Source organism: Fulmarus glacialis, unplaced genomic scaffold (assembly GCF_000690835.1).
Source record: "Fulmarus glacialis isolate BGI_N327 unplaced genomic scaffold, ASM69083v1 scaffold41057, whole genome shotgun sequence".
NCBI lineage: Eukaryota > Metazoa > Chordata > Aves > Procellariiformes > Procellariidae > Fulmarus > Fulmarus glacialis.
Window position 1 is genome coordinate 1 of NW_009222120.1, and position 16,090 is coordinate 16,090.

The 16,090-nt window shown below is 35.5% G+C and overlaps 1 protein-coding gene across 1 annotated transcript; it reads left to right on the forward strand.

The window, feature by feature from the left end:
• Window positions 1–6,013: 6,013 nt before the first annotated feature.
• ZPBP (zona pellucida binding protein) lies at window positions 6,014–15,868 on the forward strand (the record flags this gene model as incomplete). The annotated part of the gene is made up of 4 exons (XM_009581350.1): window positions 6,014–6,094; window positions 9,180–9,305; window positions 13,655–13,798; window positions 15,650–15,868. Coding segments are annotated over 4 exons (570 nt in total), but the record flags the coding sequence as incomplete, so codon positions are not given.
• Between the last annotated feature and the right edge of the window lie 222 nt (window positions 15,869–16,090).

Here is a 16,090-nt window from a genome sequence, read left to right on the forward strand (position 1 = left end):
GGCGACACCCGGGGCCTCGGGCAGGTGCCGGGGTGGCGGGATCGAGCCACAAGCTGCCCCTTCCCCGCACGGCCTGGGCGCACAGCTCGGGGAAGGCAGTGGTGGCAGCTCCGAAATCTTGCTGTCTCCCATCCCTGCCTTGCCTGGAGCATCGGGTGTGAATTTTACAGGTCTTCCTGAGTTCACTCCCTGCCTATGCCTTTGTCATAGAATCACAGAATGATTTAGGTTGGAAAAGACCTTTAAAATCATCGAGTCCAACCGCTAACCTAGCACTGCCAAGTCCACCACTAAACCACCACTAAGTGCCACGTCTACACATCTTTTAAATACCTCCAGGGATGGTGACTCCACCACTTCCCTGGACAGCCTATTCCAGTGCTTGACAACCCTTTCAGTGAAGAAATTTTTCCTAATATCCAATCTAAACCTCCTGTGGCGCAACTTGAGGCCATTTCCTCTTGTCCTATTGCTTATTACTTGGGAGAAGAGACTGACACTACCTCGCTACAACCTCCTTTCAGGTAGTTGTAGAGAGCGCTAAGGTCTCCCCTGAACCTCCTTTTCTCCAGGCTACACAACCCCAGTTCCCTCAACTGCTCCTCATAAGTCTTGCCCTCATGCATTTATTTACACTGTTTTACAAAAGCAGATATGTGTGTTGCTACATATGTAGCAACCCTCTTTACAGCCTGGTAGTTTTAAGTTTGTGTTTATATCTGGGGTGTGCTGTTCCATAATACAGGAGCTGTGCCCTTTAACATCCAGCTTTCCCCTGTGGGTTTTGTTAAATACCTGTCAGTGCTTTTGCCTCCTACACCCACCGTATTTAATCCCACCCAATGGGATTAAATTTACTTTCTACATGTGGAAGTGGAGATGGATGCAGGAAAGCTGACGGATTATCTAAGTAATCTTTTTTTCCTCAAAAACGAACAGTGAGTGCTGGGGAGAGGCATGTTTCTCCTTCTTATGTACCATGTCTGAGGGGGTCTAACATCACAGGCAAGTTGCATGGGCAGTGAGTAGCTGGTAACTTTGGTACTCAGCTAAAAGAGCTGCATCACTTTGTTGAAGGCTCTGAGGTACAGAAATAGTTATGTGATAGGATACCGAGACTGTACATTTCTGGTGTACTGGTGCTGATCTTGTACCCACTATGTGCATAATTATAGCTGTCACTGATTGGGAAATTCAGTTGTATGGCCTCTCAACTCTAAGACTGGGAATGCCCTGAAATGACAGTCTCTGCTTCCTAGTGAGATTTTAAAATTTGACCGTAGTAAATCACTTAGGCTTTCTGATAGTATTAAATTAGATTATTTAATTTGTACATTAGTGTGCATATGTGCCAGATCTTCTTATTAAATGATCTGGTTATGATTGAGTTTCACCAATTCCTTTAGAAAGTCAAGGTCTTTTCCAGGAGCAAGATCAGAGGTGAAGTTTAAAGTTCTTCTACTCTCTGACAAAAAAGGGAAAACCATGTGCAGTATTTCAGTATATATGCACTGAAACCTTGTTGTCGTAGTATTTCTTCTGTCTTTGGTTTTAGTAGGCATAATAGACTTTGTCAACTCCAAAAAAGAGCTTTATTTTATTTTATTTCAATTTTACTGCACTGGGGTGTTATTTATATAGTCCCAGTTCAGACTGATGTAAAGAATATGAACCTTTTTCTTTAAGGATTTTCCTTTTTTTTTTTTTTTTTGTTTACTGATACAGTTTTGGCTTGTATGTTTTTCTTTAAGTGAATAATTAAACTTTTTGAGGACAATGTGGAGCATTTTTCTTAAAATGGCTTAGTTACATTTGACTTTTCTGAGCCATCTGAAGGAAGTTTCCATCTTACGAAAAGATACAACATTTTCAACTTTAGCTTGCAATATGATAAGGAAAAAAAGTCACCTTTTTAATTTACAAAATGTTTTAGTGCTGTAATTGTTAGAAAGGAAATTGAAAAACATAATATGGTTCATATCTTGCAGGCTTTTTGTCAAAAGGGTTAAACTTAACTGAGACAGATTAGAAACTGAAGTTTGGTTTCTCCTATATGACTTTCATATGACTAGTAATAGAAATGGTAATATTTCTGCACAGCACTTGCCATCAATAGGCAGCTTAGAAATGCCAGCTGTAATTAAAATACTTGGATATAGAAAAACACTTGACTATTAACATGATTGAGCAAAAATAACTTAAGTAAGTAGCATTGCTATTTATATACTCTTTTGGTGCAGAAATCTCTTTACAAAAATTATCTCAAAACATAATTACTTTGAAAAAACTTTTAACAATTATCATAACTTAAATAAATCTTTTCCTATCGCTTCATAGAATTTTCATTTCTAAATAAATGAATTGAAACTATGGCAATTGAACATTCTAGTAATACAGTATTTTATTAATTAATAATTTGATTGTTGATTTAAGACTCATTTTAAACTCTCTTTCCTGCCACTGCAATTTTCAGACAAAATTTAATTTTCTGATGAATTGTTTTGAAAATGATTAATTTTGCAACAGTAATGTTCATTTTCGGACTAAAAGATTCAGAATAAAATATTTTATGAAATAGTAGAATATACTTTATGTGAAACTTTAAGTGGGTGAATGGCATTCCCTTCCAACTCAGTGGTCATAGGAATGAATGCTGATTCGGTCAGTACTAACTTACCTGGATTCCTCCTTTGGGCAAGAAGCAGGAAGGTACCCCTCTTTACCTGGCACTGTTGTAACTCCCTCCCACCAGGGAGGAGCAACAGGGGTTGTTTGTGCAGGTACAAACCACCTGCTACTTCTGATCTTGAATTGAGACTCTTCCCCCTATAGGCAGAATCCCTTAGAAATACATGAGCTCTATTTCTGTCAGTGTATGGGTAGAATTTATACATCTGCCAAGTAGATTTTAAATGCATCAAACAGGGTGTTAGCATTTTACACTTAAATTTAACTCTCTGCAGGATCTTGGGCCTGTTTTGGTGGCATAAATTAGTAGAAAAGCTGTTGAATTTAACTCCATCAGATTTTAAAGTCGCGCAATGAATCCTCAAGTAATATAGCTACTTTATATGGCAGATGTACCCTTGAATTCCAGGCTTCGGGAATGGCCCTTTAGGCAGCTGGGAAGTTTGAATCACCCCGGACTTGGGGATGAATTACCCTGAACTTCCATATGTCTGATGGTGATGTAAAACTATTTTTCATCATCTGTGTTATTCTGCAAAAGGAACTGTTGCTCACACCTTGTATTATGCCTGTAAGAAGTACAAGAGAATGAGGAATCAGACCCTATATATTTCTAGTGCATTGGCCTGCTTAAAAACTTAATTGGGGGGATTAATTCAGAAATGTCACTTATTTTTCTCAAAAATGAGTGAAACTTAGCTTTTCTTACTGCTTGTTAAGTGCTTGTTAAGTGCATCCCTTCCATCAAATTGAAGGGATGGAATAATATATTTAATGACTTTAAAGGCAGATTAAGCACTTCCCTTGTCCTTTATTGTTTTTGATGCTCTTTCTGTGGGACTTCATGACCTCTTGATACTTTTTTTCCTATGAAAAGCTTCTTTTTAACCTGATCATATGCACTGTTAAAATGGAGAGTGAGAATTGGAAATCATTTTTGCTAGAAACTGCTGCAGCAGGTGCCATTTAAATTCCAGGTGATTAGGAGGAGATCAAAAGAATGTAAGTAGGAAACCTGAAAAAAGGCTTGAAAAAAATTTAAAAGGCAGTGTAGAAAGTATGAGAGTTGGGATTCATATGCGGACAGAAACATTTACTGACTGAAATGGCTGCTATGCAAATGAAACACGTATACACATGAAAGAGCATTTAAGCTGTCTTTCTCAAAATCTAGCATGCGTTGTCATTGAAGATACCAAAAAAGTAATTCCAGAAGTTTTAGATTATCTTCCTTCAGTAACCATATTGCTTCCACTTTTTCTAGTTCTTTTTAAACAAACAGTTCAAGAGCTCCATCTTTGGGTTTAAATTATTAATATTAAAAAATATTACTTTCCTTCTGCATTGATTAAGTAGTGCCTAAACATCCCATGAAGTTATGTATATCTGCTCATACCTGCAGTGCTTAACTTTTCTAGATGCATTTATTCAGCTGCCGTCTCATAAACTTTGAATACTTGCTGTATAAGATTGTTGTTTTCAGTTTTTCTCTCATTAATTTGTTTTTGGTGGATTATGTTTTTCCTTTCCAATTATGACACATAAATCAACTTGACAGTTCATAAAATATTTATGGATCATGTGGCCAGATAATAGTGGCAGAGGAATTTTAAACCGGGCTGTTTTTCAGGTAGGATTTATAATTTGCTATAAATTAGTATGCTTTTATTAAAATCAAAGCATATGCTGATTTTTGTCAATGGAGAATGATCATGTTCTTTTGGGAGCTGAACTTTAGTGAAAAATTAGTTTTGTTTCTGCCAGTGCAGCAGAATTCTAAAAAACTTAACATAAATATTCCAGTGAGAAAATTTGAATCCATTTTGTTTTTCAATAAAAACTCTCCAATCCTTCTAGAAGGTCTTTGGGGAAAGTGAAGTTATTTGAAACATTTTGCTCCTCAAAGTTGTGGAAGTGGTACACAGTGAAGAAATATTGTGAAGTAAATTAAACTGTAAATTAATGTACTGTAAGTAAATTAATCACAGAAATCCATCATATATGAGACTACTCTTATGATTATCTTCTCTCTGTTTTTTTTTTTTCCTCAAGCAAGGTTTTATTTCTTCCTACTTTCTAAGTATTTTCAATGGTGTAATCTGCTTACATTCTCAAATGACAAGTACAGGCAGTTCTTTTAACTTACCTTGATTATCTTGTCCTGATAGCTGAAGAATCTGTCTTGCTTCTGTTTTCCATAACAACACTGTAAAGAAGTACAATTACCATTTGTATAGTAGATGGGGTAAATTGGTAATTTCCCATTATTGCTTAAACGAAGATAAATCAAAACAAAGCTCGACCCCACTCTCATTGCCCCCAACGAATGCCTTAATCTACAACCAGTTTATCAGAGTATTTATTGCTGCTTTTAGTTTTTGAATATTGAACCTAAGTTAGCAAACAAGCACTGATCTGGTGCCACATAATTATTTAGCCCATCTTCATAAAATAATTGCTACTGATATGTTCAATATTTTATGGCTGTCTTTTGTATTCAAGACTTTCTATTCCTTTGTTATTTACTTTCTTTCCCAGATTCCCTGAAAGAATTAGAAATCACAAGCATACCTTAATTCCCAGTAGCCCATGTTCTTTCCAAGCAGGAGGTGGAGACAAAGAACACAAAATGCTGAGAGGTCTAATAGCCATTATCTTTGTGCTGGCTTCAGTTCTGTATCTCTGGAAACTCTGTAAAAGAAACTTAGATCTGACTTGTACTAGAATGCCCACCTGAAAGATACTTAAGTTTTCTTTCAGAAGCCTTGTATGTCTTGCAAAGCTTTGTGAACTTTATGAATGTGTTTTTAATTTCTATTTAAAATAGAAGAAATGCAAATTGAAATAGCCATAAAATACCTTATATTTCTTTTCATGGGGAAATAAAGAAAATCACAGTCGTGACAGAATCCAAGCTCATTACTTCATTAATGGTCAGTATACACAGTGATTGACATCCTGACTGAGGGTACCGTAACAACACAGCTAAATTTTACCTTCATTTCTGACAGTGCCTATCCCCATTATCCCCATTTTGGACAGTCTTTATTTAAAATGGGACAGTCCTTTTGTAAAACATGAATATATTTAAAACTAAATATAAAATTAAGTGCTGTTTAGAATAAGGATGCTTTTGCTATATCAGGCCTTTGTCATAGTTTTTTGTTGCCTTAATGGGAGTCATGTTGTATAAGACATTAGGCAAGTATTAATATCCATTGTCGAGCAAGTCTATTAAAGGGTGTAGATTAACTTAAAGTATGCTGCGTGCTTTTTCAGATAAATTAAATAGTTGTATTAATGTAACTGTTTTATCTTTTAACAGTTCAGCCCTCAAAGAGATTTTTAAGAAGTGCAGGGCCAAGACTCAATAGCTTAAAAATAGTGGGATCTGTCATATTTCCAGGTATTTTTCTTTAAACATAGTGTAGCAATTTTAGTGAAAATATTGTTTTTACCAAGAAAAGGCCCTTCTTTATCATATCCCTTGTTGTTGAATTGTTTTAAATGGTTTTAAGTAGTTTAATTAATTACAATTCTCTGCTGACTTATGTATACTTAATAGGCTATCCCACAGCATATATTTCTGTCATTGGAATTTATTTTTTGTAGGGTTTTTTATTTTTACTCATAATTTTTATGAAATCAACATAATTATTTTCTGTAATTTTTAGAAAAATAACAATGTTCTGTGTACTCTTCCACCTGGCTGTAGGACTCTTGCTCCAAAATGCTGCTTTCTTGCACTGTAGGTATTCCAACTTCATCTTACTTGTTATGTATACAGAACCTGAGACGTGAAATTTATGTTAAATTCTACAACAAAAATTAAGAAGAGATAAGAATTGATTACTAAGTTAAATACATCTAACTCCAGAATATAATATTATCACTTTCTCTGCTCATTAAACAAAACACTTATTAGAAAATCTGAAAATTAAGTTAAAGACCAGGCTGTTCCTCATTGCCATATATTTACTCATGTTGCTTTTTCTCTAAATGCACATTGCCAGCTTGGTTTTGGTAATACTCTTCCCCATAGTTTTCTCCATGTGTGTTTTCCAGTTATAGCTTTACTAGTAGCATATCTAGAAGTGATACTTCTGTTGTTTGGGGGAATGCTAAAAGGCAACATTTTTTGTGGGTTTTTTTGTACAAATTCTTAGTCATAGCAATTTTTGTCCAAAGGTGAAACAATTCTGGGAAATAATTTGTTTTTAAAGGTTTCTTTTAGTAGTTTAACTTATAATATTATTTAGCATTGATGTCAAATAATGGCTCTGAGTGGTCTAAAGGTTCATCCTATTAGCATACTTTTTCTCTCTTCTGATTCTGACTCATGTCTGTAAACATGGCTACTACTTGAACGACACAGGGCAATTTGAAAGTTAGAAGGTAAGATTAAAATGTTTTGTCTCAACTCTGTTTCTGAACAATTAAGTATTAATAAAAAATGTTTCCACCTTCTCTGGGACAGACCATTGTGAGTATACTAGACTTGGCTCCCGTGTTCTTTTGAGATGCTGGGCAACATCTCTATTCTGAGGTTTTTTTTCACCAAAATTTGGCTAAATACAATGCTACACTATTAAAATCCTGCACTTTTAAAATACCTGACATAAATGTTATTTCTTGGATCACTATCTAAGGTAAATATTTTTATAGTAGAGAGATATGATCAAATAAGAAAAGTAGCAAAGAACTTTAACTAAAAGAGTAAGACTTTATTTTGAAAGAAGAATAATAAGGTTATACCTGGTAGATATTTTTTCAGCTGTTATTTTCTATCATATGCCTTTCTGTTATATTATTCCTATGATACATGTTTACAAAACTGTCATGGAAATTTACAGTGCTGGAACAGAATTTACCATCTTGGCAGGTTATTGGAATAATGACACCATAATTTTGTTACTTTTTATTATGGATATGAATTTTGTTAATATTGCTACAAGACAGAACAAAGCGACCTGGAGGAAATAAAAAACAAAATGTGAAGTGGGAGAGATATGCAATGTTACTAAAGCCAGTCGGTTATACTTTGAAGAAAAAAAAAAAGATTTGCAATGGAAAAAGACTAATTGTATTGGCAGTTGCATTAACATGTAGAATTCATATTAGTTTTCATGCTTTGGGGTTAAAAACTGAAACACCACCTGTAAATGACATTTATTTCCATGATATACTATTGTACAATTGAAAATATGTACTTTGCTGTTTTCTGCAATTTAAGCTACTGTAAAAAAACGATTATTAGCTGGGATGAACATATCTCCTGATCTTAAGACTATCAAAATGCTGAAGTTAATTCTTATGTATTAAATGTTATATCTAAGTCTTTATTCTGTTTAAAAAATTTAATACTGTAATATGAATGTAAGTGGCTTTTCATTTTTTTAATGAAAGCGAACAATCATACTTGAAGAGGAGAGAAAACTGTGGTGGCATTACCGCCAGTTGCCACAATGGAAAAGTGAAAGCTGTTTTTCAGAGCATTAATCGCTTCCTGCAACAAATACTTAAACTGTTTTCCACTTGCAGGGAATCTGAAATAGTCAATGGTAAGGTAACATTGTGGTAATTTGCTTATTTGATTCAGTTTGAATTATTAGTCAGATTCTCCAAATCACAAGTGTAGTAGCTGTAATGTTTTATACTAATTGTAGCTTTTCAGTGGCATTAGGGTATACAGAGCATGGTATATTCAAGTTTAGACCTCACTAGACCATAAATATCTAGCATCCCGTGCTCCTGAAGAGGACAAATGCTTTGCAGAATGTCAGTGGGAAGGGAAATAAAACAAATTGTACACACCGAAATCCTGCATATTATGGAAGTGATTATGACTACACCAATTGTAGCTTTTAGAAACAACTAGAGATCTAGAAGCACCTGTATGCTACAAATCGTATACAAGACATGCACACCTGCTTTACCATGGGAAAAGACAAAGTAAATCCTTACCTTCTCAGTTTGCTTCCTATCTCATTATGTCTGAATTAAACAATAGACAGCTCACATTTAGTGAGCTACAATACTAAACCCTTTTTAAGCAAATACATCATGCACTGGTAAAAGGTAATTGCTAATAGAATGGAAACAGCAAGCTTTCAAGTCTGAGTATCCTGCAACTTCACTCTCTCCATGTGTGTGTTGGAGACCAATTGAGACAGAAGACTGCAGAAGCCCATGCTTGTGAGAACCTACTAAGTGACATACTCCATTCAGGAGGATGTTACAGTGCACTGTGCTTCTTGTTTACACAACCAGATAAGCCTAGAACTAGAAAGAATTTTCTTCATTTTATTTTCCAGAGAAAACAAACCTGCTCTCTATTTTGTATTTCATTTTGATGGTAGAGATAACAGACCCAGTCCCAAAATTAGAACTCCATTCAAGATCATTGTTGAACCACCGTCTTGAAATGTATATAGCTCACTGTTAGGATACTATTTATAAATACGTGATGCTAATAATAATTTTTTTTTCAGTTAAAGTTTATGTCAAGCTGAATCACAACAGTCCACGTATTTTATGTCTTACAAATCATCTGCGAAACTTAGAACTGATTGATCCAATATTCCAGTGGAATGGACCACATGGTGATCTTTCTTCAGGTAAGGATTTATTTTCTTACATGTCCCTCCACACCCTCTCCCCTTTCCCCCGCTCCCTTCTCAAAGCAGCATGAGGGTTATAAAGGTGGAAATGTAAATGGAGAAGTAACTGAGGATACTTTGCAAGTGTTAGTATGTATATCGTATAAATTAACTTTCACTTTTCAGAAAGAAAGGGGTGAGATAACCAAACTAAAACACATTTTCAGATCTCTGTAAAGAATGGTGCCATTTCTAAAGAGTACTAGATGGAGCGGGGCATGTTGCATGCAACAGAGGCTGAGGATGACATTCTTTGCTGCACTGAGGGACAGCTGGGAGTATTCTGCAAGGATAGAATAGTAGGATGATGGGTGGTGTGATCTAGCTCAACTGCCTGCTCAATGACAGACTACCTTCAGATATGAAGTTGCTCAGGGCCTTGACCACTTAAGTTTGGGGAATCTCTATCCTTGGAGATTTTCTGTCTTTTCTGTGCAACCTGTTCCTCTTTTTTTCTTATTTTCAGTCATAATTTCCCTTATTGAAACTTGTCATTGTTGCTGCTTGTCCTTTTGTGGTGCACCTCTTAAAAAGTATGGGTTATTCTTCCCTGTATCTCCCCTTAGGTAGTGAAGGACTGCGATTCCCTCCTTAGACTTCTCTAGGGTAAAAATCCCAGTTTCCTCTGCCTCTTGTCCTATGCTCCAACTCCCTAATCATCTCAGAAAACCTTCTTGTTGACTTGCTCCAGTCTGTTAGTTATCTGTCTTGAACTGAGGAGTCAAAACTGGACACAGTGTTCCAGAGCACCCAATGAGTGCTGAGGAGGGAGAGAATAATCGCTTCTTTTGACCTGCTGGATTTACTGTTGCTAATGCAGCCCAGTATGCAGTTAGCCTTCACTGCTGCAAAAAATCACTGTTTCTGATTCATGTTCGGTATAAATTCCATCAGGACTCCAAGGTACATTTTTGCAGCGCTGCTCCCAAGTCATGGCTGGTCCTCATCTGCATACGTTGCTGCTCTTACTGTTTCAGGTCTAAGACTTTGCATTTATCGCTGTTGAACTTCATGAGGTTTCTGGCAGACTGTCTCTCTAGTTGTGCAAGGTCCCACTGACTGGCAGCAATGTCCTGTAGTGTATCAGCCCTGAGGAAAGCTATTCATAACTGGCTGCTAGGTAGACCAATCTTCAAAATGACCATGCAGTCAGTTTTTCATCTATCTTGTATTCCACTCATCTAGAACATATGTCCATAGTGGGGCTACAAGGATGTGATGGATGACCATACTGAAATCCTTGCTAAAGGCTTTCAGGGTATATGACATCTACTGCTTTCCCGTCATCCTCAGAGGCAGTCATTTTATTTCAGAAGACACTCAGGCTGGTCAGCCATGATTTGCCAATAGCAAATTGATGCTGCCTGTTCTCTATCGCTGTCTTGGCATTCATGCATCTGGAAATGACTTCCAGCAGTTGTATCATCTTTGCAGAGCCTGAGGGGAGGATGGCTGACCTGTGATTCCCTGGGTCTTCTTCCTTGCCTATTTTTACGATGGATGTATTTTTTTGGTCTTTCTGGTCATTGGGGACCTCATCACCATCAAAATAGACAACAGTCATTAATTAGTCAGATCCCTCAGCATCCTCAAATATATCTCATTCTGGTCTATAAACTTGTACATGTCCAGCTCGCTTAAGCAAGTCCCTAACACCACACTTCTCTCTCCCTGTAGCATCTCCCTGCTTCTTTTAGCATGAATTAAAAAAGAACTTCTGTTCTGTTTTAAAACATGCCAGTTTTCACCGACTCCAGGGAACCTCTGAATTTGATCACATTGCTTTTTTGTCCATCATGCATGTGAAATGCCTCCTGTGTAATAGAGGCATATTAAATCATATAATGTAATTCACATCACAAAATGTGATGTGAAATGTCTTACTGAACCTGCTGCAGAGGAATAACATGGAAAAAATATTAGATTTAAGAAAAGGGTCGAGAGCTTAATCACTTTTAAAAGTTCATTTTAAAGCTAACAGTCTGGTTTGTGAACCCAAATTCATCTGAGTAGGCAGTATTCATCCACATAATCCCATGGAGCAAGGCATTTTAAGTGTTGTTTCTTTTATAACACTAGGGGGAAAAAACAAAACAAAACAAAAAACCAACAACATGACATGCTCTTGATTTCATGATCCAAAAGGAGATTCTTTACACACAGACATACCATTAAAATAATTAATGGTCTTTTCCGGTATATGAAGCATTCATTGTTCAAGATAGGATAAAATTCTATAATAAACTCAGTGACTCAATCCATCAGAAGAACACTTTTCCATTTCTGCTGATGTACTTTCAAAAAGTATTTGTGACCAGATCTCTTCACTGATTTCAAAGCTTTGTCTTTTGCAGACTTCTTGTCATCTTTGCAGTTCAGTAATGCATTTTATAAGTATAGCAACGCTGCCTGTGATATATCTTAAAGGTGCTCCAGCTATCCAATCAACTAACGGTGTTGTTCCTTTTGGCCCACACAGGGGCCAAAAGCATATGCCAAAGCTCAGAAACATCGTTCTTAAATCTATGCTGGTTTTCTGACAATATTAATCTCATAGCTATTCCAGCATACAGTAGCAAATGACATCCCAGTTTATAGACTTATCATCCTGAGTTTTAATCATCATCAGATTAAAAACCTCTTCATCCAAAAAATGAAAGACAGTGTGCCATTAATGTGAGAGCCTAGGCTGATAAGGAATCCCAAACCATTCTTACCAAAGAATTTGTACTTCCAGTCTTTTTAATAGTACTCTTTTTTACCAGCACTTGATTTTTTTTTTAAACGCAAGTGATATATATGACAAAACTAAATTAATTAAAAGATTAAATGGTTTATTGAGGAACAAAGTTGTCCTACGCCCTCCTGCCAAGTATGTAAAAAGATGCACTGCAATCAGGCTATTTTTTTCCCAATATCTTTCTTAAAATTACATACCAGGAAAATAAGCGTGCATCGATAGTAACATGTTAGTTTGAATAGGAGTGTGGCTTTGAAGTTAATTGCTTGACTGTACCCACTTACCACATTTTGTTTGGATCATGGTCTGGTCTTTGAGTGCACAAAGTAGATTCCTTTTGGATGAAGCTAATTGGAAAGGTTTACTTCGAGAAATAATGTGTGCTCAATCTGTAAAACCAGATTAGGACTGGTCTGAAGTAAAAGCCCTACGATGTGTGTAGTATAGATCTCATGTCCTTAGCATTGATTTTTCAGTCTAAAAATATGCTGCTTTCGCACCACACTAATTGTCTAAGCTTCCATCATCTACATAAAAGGTCTAACTTATTTAGGATGTTAAAAAGATTTTTTTTTTTTGGCATCTGAAAATGGAAATGAAAATCCATTCTCAAAATATTTTATCAAAGTATTTTACCTTGAAGTCTATTATAATCGACTCCAGTGGTTCCCAAGGTTTTCTCTGACAGCTGCCAGCAAGATGGGCTGCATATTACTATTTGAGAAACCCATATCTATATTGTTACTGTCTGAGGACTTTTAAAGTCAGGAAAGAACTCATCAACTGTCATCATGTAACCCACATGCAGGCTACATGGGACAACTGTATGGCTCATTATCGGTGCCCAAGTCTGACCTTAAGCAGTGCTTTTCTTTCTCTTTAAAAAACTAGTTAAAGAACCATGCTCATGATTTGTCCTTTGAAGTAGGATCCTGCTTCCTCTCTGCCTTGAACTAAGGAGTTGCGTTAAGACTTCGGTCACTGTAACAATGCATATCTTTCCATACAGAAGGATTATTTTACAGTCTTAAACATACATGATTCCCACTTTGGCATAAACATATAATTTTTTTTGGAAGGTCCGTTATACAACACTTGCTTAACTTGAACTTCCCATCTTGCCTACTTTGAAGTTTACTGCATGTTATACACCACCAGCAGCTAATTAATGAGGCAGTTCCTGAAGACTGAAAGGTTAGTAGTCAGTTTGACTATATAGAGGTATAAAAAGAGATTATTTGCCCTCTTTGTCCTTTTTTCCTGAGAGTTTTTTGCTCTTGGAAGTGGTTAGTGGAGAGAACAAAAGATGTCTGAGATCAAATAAAACCAGGTTTCTAGGACTGCTTTGTCAACCAATACTTAAAAACCCAGCAGCAATAAGGCATATTTGTGTAATGCTGAACTGAGTGACACCCAATCAGCTCCAGTTTCTGAGTCCTGTGCCTTCAGCTGAATCCCTAGTATTATTATTTTGTTGCCAGCTTAACAGTAAATAACCATTTGGACCCTTACTTTCTCCATTTTCTCATGATGACAACTAAATTTATTTCATTTTTGTCTTTACTAGAAAATAGCAGTGTGCAAATATCACCAACAGGAACTTTAATATTGAGACACTTCAACCTGAGTGGAGTTTACACTTGTTCCATTGTTTATAAGCTAACAGCAATGCAACCTGATAAAAACCTTGTAATAAAATATCTTATTTATGGTAAGTTATCAATCCAGGTAAGTGTGTTGTTGCCTTGGAAAAGTTTTGTTTTTTAAAATGTGTGTTGCTATTTTTAAATAAGTAAGTAGGCTTATTTAGAATTTAATTTGCAGAGATAAAGACATTCTGTTTCTCTGGAAAATTGTTTTTAATATTAGTTACTACCAAGCAGTTCATTTAATGTCATTTACAGAGCCTTAAATGATGCTCAGTGGCTGACTGAGAAACTTATGAATACAGTTCTTTTTAAAAAAACGAAAAGTAAAACATAATGAAATGTAACAAACTGAGTAGGCAGTAATCCTTAATAGCATTAAAATAGTATAATTTTAAACAGAATTATTCTTTATGAGATTAATTTTAGCACAGCTGTATGGATTTATTTCACACGTTAATGCCTTAATTATTACCTATTTTTTAAATACGTATCATTTAATGATGTAATATTTGTAGCTTATTCTTTCCTGTTCTGATTACATTTCCTTCTGTCAGCAGGTAAAAAGTCTTTGATAAAGTGAAAGATTGTAAAGGCAAAATCATTTATTCATTACTAGCTCTCTTTTTCTTCTTTAAAGGATATTTTATTCTTGTGGAGATGTAGGCAAGAGCTCCTATTGCCTTCAGCAATCTTGAATTTAAAATGCGTACCAGCGATCATTTAGAAACATGGTAGAGCACAATAACCTAAATTAACCTCTGATGTAAATTAATTTTGCTTTGTCACAGTAGCCTTCATCAGAATAACCATGACTTTTAGCAGCTAGCTTGCTTGACAGAACTGGAAAGGAAAAAGTTTCTTTGAAACAGTTTTGATGGAAAAGTTTACAGTTTTCAGTAACGCAGACTTACATCCTTCAGTAAGGATCCAATCTGAATGTTAGCATACAAAATTCAAGTTTCATACTTGTATACAAAAAAATCTGGAATATGCAGCAGCAAGGGAAAGGAAATGGGGGAGGCAAAAACAAGGTAGAGGATCTAATGAGCTGTCTTAATTGGGTACCATATTTTGTATATTCTGCTTCTTCTTTCAGCTGGTTTAGTTTCTATTCCTTTGTCCTTTCTTCCCCACCGCCCCCTTCTCCTTTCTGTGATTATACCCACACCATGACCGCTGTTCTTCATTCTTTTATTCCTATTTTTTATTTAACATTGTGCTCTGTTGATCTTCAGCTTTGGGTAAGTAGAGTGGTTATCGTGAAATAGCTAGAAACACGCATTTTATGGTACATTGGCTTATTTGTAAAAGATGCCCAGGTGTGCATTTAGCTTCGCAGTAAAGGTGAAATAATTGATCCATCCATAAAAGTATATTTCATACCTATATGGAATCTTCTTCAGTTACTTCTTCTCACAGAGAAGGAATTCCTGTTCATCTTATTAGTTGCATCCTCTATTGATCTCTGGGGAAGAGGATTCAGTTTTTAAGCCCTTTAAAATACTTTTGTGATAGTTGACTAAAAAATATATAACATACAACTATAAATGGCCGTAATGTGTGAGATAAAATACTGTGTCACTTACTAAAGTATTTTGTATGCTGAACCTTAGCTTTCATAATCCTGATCCCTTTACTGTAATCTCCTGTTGATTTAAAAATTAAAAAATTACAATAATAAAGAGTAAGACTTACCTATGGATATAAATAAGAATGTTGACTTGTAAAAATCTCTTAAGTGTTTCCAACTGGCCCAGCATACACTATTTTATAATTAAAAATTCTCTAGGGGTGCAAAATAGGCTTTGTTTATAAATTAAGGATTTAAATTGGCAATTTTATTTTCAAATATACAAATTACTTCTTTTTATTTCATATATGTTCCTCATCATCTTCCACATATTTTCCTGCAGCTTATTCTGATCCTAAAAATTACTATGAGTTCACAGCCCGGTATCACGCAGCCCCCTGCAACAGTTCTCATAATACTTCTTTTGAGAAAGCATTGCTTCAGATACTAAGCAAACTTGTTGCTGAAATTTCTTGTGAGGTTACATTAATTCAGTCAGAATGCCATCATGTAAAAATGCAGAGAGGAGGTCTACAGAATGAAGTCTTCTTTACATTTTCAGGTAAAAATCCACCTTGCTTTTAAAGAATGGTTAGAATTTTTATAGTTAATGGAATGTATTTACTGCTTATATGCAGAAAGTATTGTAAGGATTTAAATAAAGTTTGATTTTAAAAACGCTTCCAAGTATTGGATGTGAAATTCATGTCAATATCAAAAAGATAGTTGTTCTACTCAAAAGTGCATATTTTACGTTATTTCAGAAGATCTTTAGAACTTTTTA